At 37.1% G+C, this 7,839-nt stretch overlaps 1 protein-coding gene across 5 annotated transcripts in view; it reads left to right on the forward strand.

Moving 5' to 3' along the window:
* spata7 (spermatogenesis associated 7) overlaps nt 1-7,472 on the forward strand; it is a 28,395-nt gene extending 20,923 nt beyond the window's left edge. Inside the window, exons 1-12 of one of the 5 annotated variants that reach the window (XM_082516448.1) lie at nt 1,277-1,515; nt 2,324-2,386; nt 2,475-2,564; nt 3,719-3,766; nt 4,414-4,511; nt 4,665-5,119; nt 5,232-5,277; nt 5,694-5,812; nt 5,903-5,953; nt 6,050-6,133; nt 6,269-6,326; nt 6,425-7,472. In XM_082516448.1, coding sequence (XP_082372574.1) covers nt 1,500-1,515; nt 2,324-2,386; nt 2,475-2,564; nt 3,719-3,766; nt 4,414-4,511; nt 4,665-5,119; nt 5,232-5,277; nt 5,694-5,812; nt 5,903-5,953; nt 6,050-6,133; nt 6,269-6,326; nt 6,425-7,030 — 1,734 coding nt within the window. In that variant the 5' untranslated portion in view covers nt 1,277-1,499 and the 3' untranslated portion in view covers nt 7,031-7,472. Of the gene's footprint in view, nt 1-1,276; nt 1,516-2,323; nt 2,387-2,474; nt 2,565-3,718; nt 3,767-4,413; nt 4,512-4,664; nt 5,120-5,231; nt 5,278-5,693; nt 5,813-5,902; nt 5,954-6,049; nt 6,134-6,268; nt 6,327-6,424 lie in introns of those variants that run through there. The other 4 variants (XM_082516449.1, XM_082516451.1, XM_082516452.1 and 1 more) reach the window with 4 other exon arrangements.
* The last annotated feature ends 367 nt before the right edge of the window (nt 7,473-7,839 follow it).

A 7,839-nucleotide genomic window follows, 5' to 3' on the forward strand; every position in this document is an offset into this window, starting at 1 on the left:
TCATCGTGTGGATACACTGCAAATAAACAAATATACATTATTGTAAACTGACGTCTTTACGATCCTAAATGATCAAAGTCAGCTCTTTGAGCATCAAAAATATTGATCACTTTACAATAAAGTTATTGTCCAATGTAGTCATTGACCAGTTCTCCTTTGAACTTATGCCCAATTCAAGTGCCAGTAAAATGTGTTGCCTGTCACACTATATTCTTTTGTTGGTAAATGAGGCAAGGGGTTAAAAGTTAAATCAAACAATGCAAGGAAAATAAGAGAATTAACAATATGATGCTGACAGAATGTTCTCGTGGCCAACACGTACTCAGATGAATCATAACTTATATTTGTGGTACTGTAGTTTCCCACATTTTACTGTAAAACTAGGTCACTGAGGATTTGGCTTTTTATGATAACAGCACACCATGGTCAGAGTTTGTTGCAGTAATGAAGAAGAACGGCTACCATTAATGATATGCTTATTGATGATTTTGGTGCAACTGGAAAGGATCTAGTGACCCACATGGTGAATAAATTATAATGTTTGCTCTTGAACCAGCCACATAAACAACCAGAAAGCTGTTTTAGTCCATTGGAGGCAGTATTCTGTCTGCAAAGCCACAAAACACATTAACCTCACCCACCAAAGTAGAAAAAAAAGTTATATAAACAGATAATGCATTTTGAAATAAAAAGAAAGAAAACCTATGGCTGAAATCTGTCTAGTTCCTGCTCCTGCTCTTCTTACTGTCACACTGTTAAGACTACTACTTAAATGTTATTTTAATACCTAAGCCTTTTCAGCCAGACATTTAACAAAATGTTATTTATTAGAGAGAAATACTTCAAACCGGGGGATCTGTGGAGAGATGGGGGATTTATTCTTGGAGACCAAACATGGGCTTTCAAGGATGATTTCTCACTTGATGACCTTTGAGAGGGTCAAGTGGTCCTGAATTTACGGCTGTATATGTTTTCCTGTTTTGTTTTGATTTTTACACTAGCCCCACTTGCTCCCCCTGTTAGTCTGCAACTCCACACCCAGAAATCCAAGTACTGAAACACAAATATTCACAGGAGATCTTTGTCAGGTTGTCTATTATTATGTTGTGCATGTCATATCTTTATCATATGTACTGTACTCTTCAGACTGTTGAGATAACTATTTGACATATTTCATTTAATCAAGTTTGGATTTAAGGGCGTTTTTCTTAGGTTGTCATTTCGATTCAATTTTCTCATTCATGTTGTGTGTGTGCGTGCTCCTGTTGTGCATCAACGTGATGACGACAGCAATCATAGCAACCAGCATGGCGACGGGGAAGCGTTTCTTCGCTCTTCATTTGCTAAACCTTTGATAGGTTATTACTTGTACGATATTTGATTGTATCACTACGTCAGCATGTTTACGGTTAAGTACAGTGAATTTTCTGGATGGATCCGAGCTCTGCCATCTCTCCCTCAGAATATTTCCGAGGTTGGGATATGCTGAGTGTAGTATTATGGACTCAAGAATAGGTATGCTAATGCTATTAGCATTGGTTAGCCATGTAGCTGGATAATGAGTCGGGAGACGTTAGCACATTTAGCTTTTTTGCTTAAGCAGCTACCTAAAGATAAGCTCATGTCCACCGTATTTACTGTTAATAATATGGCTTCAAGTCGGTCAGCACAGTGGTTACTAGTCCCTTGTCTGTACCGAAAACAGCTTGTAAAACGATGCTTCAGTAAAGCCAGCTTACGTTTAGTGACATTTTAACCTGTTAAATCTTTATTCGTTTCTTCTTGTTTCTGGTTTGAAGAGATCCACGATATCAGCTTAGTACTGCCCTCTATAAACTTAAACCAGTATGTACTCTTATTGTTTGCTGGAGCTTCGTCTTATTTATTTTCAGTGTTATTCAAACATTTACTTCAAATTATGTTACCACTTTTTGAGTATTTACTATTTTTATTTGTAAACAGTCAGTGTTATGAACATTAAAACCTATAGCACAGAATTTACCCCCGAAAGTCTTGGAACCCCTTAACAGTATATTGCCAGGTCCAAAAGAAAATACTCTGTACTGTAATGTGTTATTAGTTAAATGATCCAAAAAAAAAAAAAATACTAGGAAACGCATAGATTCCTGTTAACTAAATTAGCATTGCCTTACTGTGTGTCTTGCTGTGGTAAACTTGCTGTTTTAGTTATCTAAAAATTATTTAGTCTTGAGAAGCGCTGTGCACCACATACTTATAAAATGAAATGATAAATGAAAAGTTTTTAATCATAAAAAACCTGTAACTGATAAAGTGTGAGTCATAACACTTTTTTACATTTTAGGAAGTGTGTCATCTGGACTGGGGTACAGCCCTGGTGTGAGAGGAAAGGCTTTGAAAAGTAGTCGTAAGTATTATTACATGCTCATGAGTACTGGTCATCTGTAAGAAGAGCTTAATTTAACAGTTTATCATATATTGTTTTGTGTTTTTAGCTTTCTGTCCACTCTCCTCTAGCAAGTTGACACAATCCATCATTAAAGACCACATGGTGTCTCATTACAAAAAGGTTTACTCAGCTAAAGGTGAGCTGCATGGCAGGTATATTTTACAGTTGTGGTCATGGTAATTTGGGGCTGTTAATGATTTATTTGAACTGTTCTTTTTTCAGGGTGCATTGATTTTACAGCATACATCTTTAATTACTTTTTTAAAAACCCATTAAAACCCATTGAGGATGGATTTGTTCTGGATTGTCTCAAAAAAGTCAAAAGTTTGCATACACTCAGATACATACACTAACTTAAATTTCTTAATAACTTGTGCTTAAGGTTCTTTTAATTTGACAAGGTCAAAGCCTATTAACATCTCATTGGCGATCATGATTGACAACTGGTAGTTTTTCTTTGGAGCATAAGAAGGTTGGTTTGACAGGACTCATTAGACTGATATTCAGAACAGGAAAGTCCAAAGAACCCACTGAAGATCTAAGAAGAACAATAGGAGTTTACTCTAGATTTACACAAGTTGGAGCCATTTCTAAACAACTGCAGATTCCAAGATCATCAGTTCAAACAGTTATAAGGAAGGTTTTATGGTTAGATCAGACAAAGATTAAGCTATTTGGCCACAATGACAAGACTTAGGTTTGGAAGATTAAAGGTGAGGCTTTCAAACTTAAGAACACTGTACCATTTGTCAAACATGATGGCTGTAGCATTGTGCTTTTGAGCTGATTTGCTGCCAGTGGTACTGGTATACTGCACAAAGAGGATGGAATAATAAAGAAGGAAGACTACCTCAAAATTCTTCAACTTCACCTCAAATCAACAACCTGATGATTGAAACTTGGACACAATTGGGTATTCAAATGGGAAAATGATCTAAAACACACATCAAAACTGATTTTGGAATGGATAAAGCAAAGCAAAGCCCCAGTCTCATATTAAATGTGTGAACTTTGTATAAAAACTGGTTCTGTACCAGGAAACCAACATGTGAATGACCTCAACTGATTCTGCCAGGAAGAGTCAAATATCCACCTAGAATTGTACCCAAAGCTTTTTTGTGTTTACCCAAAGGATCTGGTCCAGGTGCAACATGCTAAGGGATATTTAACCAAATACTGGTGTAGATTTATGTATATATTTGAGCCTGTCTGTATACTTCAGACCAAAACTAAGTATTGTGTTTAATTCTGTTGTGTAATAATACTAATAGTTTCTATCTTATCCACCAGCTGCCATTGATACCTCAGTACCCAAAAGCTTGCTGTGTAGTGTGAAGTGTAAGTATACATATATATGGTGGCCATACTCTGTTCTTATGACTCATACAGCAGGAGATGTTGGGACAAAATAAATTTAGATTGTGTCATAAGTTTAGCTAATAATTAGACAAATAATGCCATAATTAGCAGTGCGTATAATAAGTAAATAATAGGCAAATAAAGTAAAGTACATGCTTTGCTGCTGGTGATAGTTCTGCAGTGCAGAGAATTGTATCTGTTCAAATCAAATCAAATCACTTTTATTGTCACATCACATGTGCAGGTACATTGGTACAGCACATGTGAGTGAAATTCTTGTGTGCGAGCTTCACAAGCAACAGAGTTGTGCAAAATACAATAATGTAAACAAGCAAAATTCAAGAATGGCTACATCTGAAACTAATAAATATATGTACAATATATAATAGTATATGCATTTCTGGATGTGTATACTAAATATTTTTCTACGTGTGTGTGTGTGTGTGTGTGTGTGTGTACATATTTTACAAATTAAATAGAGTAAACAATAAATAAAATATATAAAAATATACAGAGTTGAGACATGTGCAAAACAGTGGCATTACTGTACAGTATGGAGTGCATAATGTTAAAGTTCCAGTAGTGAACTGTTGTGCTACTTCAGTTGTTTTAATACCTCTTTACAGACAATGACCAGATCAAGCGGGATAGGTTGAGGAAAAATGGCCGTCCTCAGTCAGCACCTGCACAAAGGAATAGCAGAACTTCATACTCTTCATCACAGGTAAGAAAATCTGGCGTTGTCATTAATCACTGCTTCATGTGATGCTAACAATTTTTTACTAGAAGATTTCAAGCAAACACAAAGCCAACTTTATTTGCTTGGAATCTTTTTCAGTCTACACAACAACAGATTCACCCCATGTGTGTTTTTTAGAGCAGATTATCTGTGCAGTATGATGACAGCACCTACCTTTGCTCGAGGAGCTCCTTGGTCTCCAGCCCTAGGTTCAACACCACCTTTAAAGTCAATGAGATGGTTTATCCATCGCTCAATGTCAGCTCTCATCACACTCGCCCAGCATCAGAATTGAAGCATCGGAGCCCGGAGGCAACTTTTCGAAGAAAGTCGTCAGCTTGTTCATTGGCAGCTTCTGGAGATCAGAGTTCCTACAAAACCTTCCAGGACCCTGTCCGGAAGACATACAGCGGAGACTTGCTACTGAAACATTCACAGCACTTTACACAAGACAAACCTTTCACTCCTAAGACCTTAAAATCAGATAAGAGCTCATACTTGTCAAAATATCGCTACTACAGAGCACCACAGAGAAAACCTACTCAGGACTGCAGCAACTCAACATCATTTCAACAGGAGATGTGTGATGGAAGGTAACGGCTGAATGTCTTGATGAGACTGCAGATCTAAAGACGTGTCTTGGGAGATTTTTTTTCAGCATGTGCCGCTTGTGTCTTCACGTGTCTTTTGGTTGTTTTCATACAGCGTAAAGAACAAGGACTGCATGCTGGATGTTGATGAGCCATCTCAGGTAATTTGGAGAATTTGATTTGATTAATAATGCATACATGCATACATGTGGGTGACTGTAGCTCAGGTGGTAGAGCAGGTCATCTACTGATCGGAAGGTTGGTGGTTCGATTCCCGGCTTCCCCTAGTCTGCATGCCAAATGTCCTTGGGCAAGATACTAACCCGAAATTGCTCTCCGATGCATTCATCGGAGTATGAATGTGTGTGAATGTCAGTTGTGAATGGGTGAATGCACAAGTTGTGTAAAGCGCTTTGAGTGCTCAGAAGAGTGGAAAAGCGCTATATAAGAACTAGTCCATTTACCATACATATCACAATTTATCAGTAATACTTTGATCACAAGAACGCTTTGACAGAATCGAATTACACTTCCCATTTTCCAGCCTTCTTTTCTTTTTTCTGTTTTTTTTCTACAGGGATTTATTACAGAGCATGAGTCGTTTGAGGATGAGCTTAATGGCACATATTCATCATCAAGACAAAAGAGTCGAGCAGCCAAGGGCAGAGAGTGCGGTTTTTTCGACTCCTTGTCCAGGTGAGCTCATGCAGTAGAAAAGGACATTGCATTTTATTATTTATTTAATTACTTTGTTCAGTAAGATTCTTAAAGTGTTTCATCTTCTAGGGTCTCACCAGAAAATAGGAAATCTCCCAATATGATGAGAGTATCCACAGAGTAAGTTCACCGACCTTCTGATTAGTAGACATAGACAAATTTTAACAATCTAAAGTAATACATTATCTAATAAATGAATTATTGTGTTTTGTCGAGGAATAGAGAAGAAGAATTAATGTACCTTGAATTCATTTCTGCTGTGACAGAAGATATCTTGTCCAGGGGACACATTTCTGACAGGTTGAAACATTTTAATTCTTTTACAGCTTCTTAATAAATTTGTATGTGACTGATAAAGGAGTTATTGATTAAATAGTAGCTATGAGTCTTATTTTGAGTAATTACTGACATGTAAGTGTCTGTGTCCTCTGCAAGGGTCCTAGACCGTGTGTTAAATCGGCACATCGACATGAATCGTCATCAACTAGATGAGGTCAGCATGTAATTTCATGCATAATACAAAACATTTTAGGCAAGTCATGTTCATGGCTTTTTAAGCTGTTCTTATAAGCCCGCTTTGCTTGTTTTTAGGGTAAAATGCGCCACCTGCTGGAAGTGTTGTGTAAAGACTTTGAAGAACCAACCAACATATCCAGCTCCACTGCAGAGCTTGAAAAAAAGAATTATCTGCTTGATAGCCTCCTACCGTGTCCGGAATCAGCGGGAAAACATGTAAAGACCAAAGAAGACAATGACTTGTTTCCTTATGTGTCCCCAATTAAACACTGTGATTTCCCAGCTTATACTGATCCCTTATTGGCTTCTACGCCCTTACACTCTCCTACAAGAACTCCTTCTCAAACTGAAATAACTGAAAAAGATAAGAAGGGTGACAGTGAGGGAAAGTTTATTGACTTTTCTTTGGTCAGTGAGCATGTCCCTGATAATACAACAGCCAGTGAAGAGGATTTCCATATAGTAGGCACAACTGTTACAACCAGCGTCCACAGTGAAACCCAGGAGAATTCTGCTATAGCCAGTGAACAAGAGCAAGCTGATGGACAGTCTAATGAGCTTGAGGATCTAGGGAAAAGTTTGTCAGAGTTGTTGCATGTGTCCAGCAACACACACTGTGAAAGTGCTGCCAGTGAGCAGCGTTCAAATGCAGGGGATTCTGGCAGCGAAGATGAATTTTAAGTTTTTATTGTACTGTGGGATTTTATGTCCATCTACATTTTTACCGAGTGAAGTGTGTTCCAGAGAATGAAGTGATATTTCACATTTTTAAAAGGTGTCATATAAAAAGAAATAACACTGGTTATTTACGAGCCTCACTAAAGAGTGTTGTACTTCTGCTTTGTTTTCGATGAATTTTTAACAACAAAAGCACAATGAAAATGTCACAAAAATAAGTCTGAGCTTTAAAGTTCTCATTTAGGATGGGGATAAGCTTGATCACTGTAGTGGCTGAGCTGCAGTTTACCTCTGCAATTAGTTTCAGTATACTGCCCTGTCAGTTTTAAGTATGATGTAGCACAAGTTAACATTTTCAGATAAGGTGTGAAGTGTGTTCAACCTGAAAAGTCCACTGTTACCAGAAAGTGTCTTTACAACTGCAATAAAATTTGCTTTTCATTCACTGCTTGCTTCTGATTATTGAGACTATCATTGAGGTTCTTAACTTGGGAAATATTGCAACTGGGAAACTATAAAAAATAATCTATTATATGTATATAATAGATTTTATGTACACTTCACAGGTAATCTGCAATATTCTGCTGTTCAGTTATACATGTACATCCTCATACACATTCATTTTAATAACTCATTTTCAATGCTAATGTGCAACATCCTCAAGTAAATTCTTATTTTTTAAATCTTTTAAATACGTACCAATGTTTACGGTGCTTAATAAATGTACACACACACACACATTCTGTCAGTAAAGGTTTTATATTTATCTGTTATTTAATTTTCGTGCACTGTGTCAGGGATTTCGTTATGCT

This window comes from Aulonocara stuartgranti, assembly GCF_965226115.1.
Source record: "Aulonocara stuartgranti genome assembly, chromosome: 19".
Taxonomy (NCBI): domain Eukaryota; kingdom Metazoa; phylum Chordata; class Actinopteri; order Cichliformes; family Cichlidae; genus Aulonocara; species Aulonocara stuartgranti.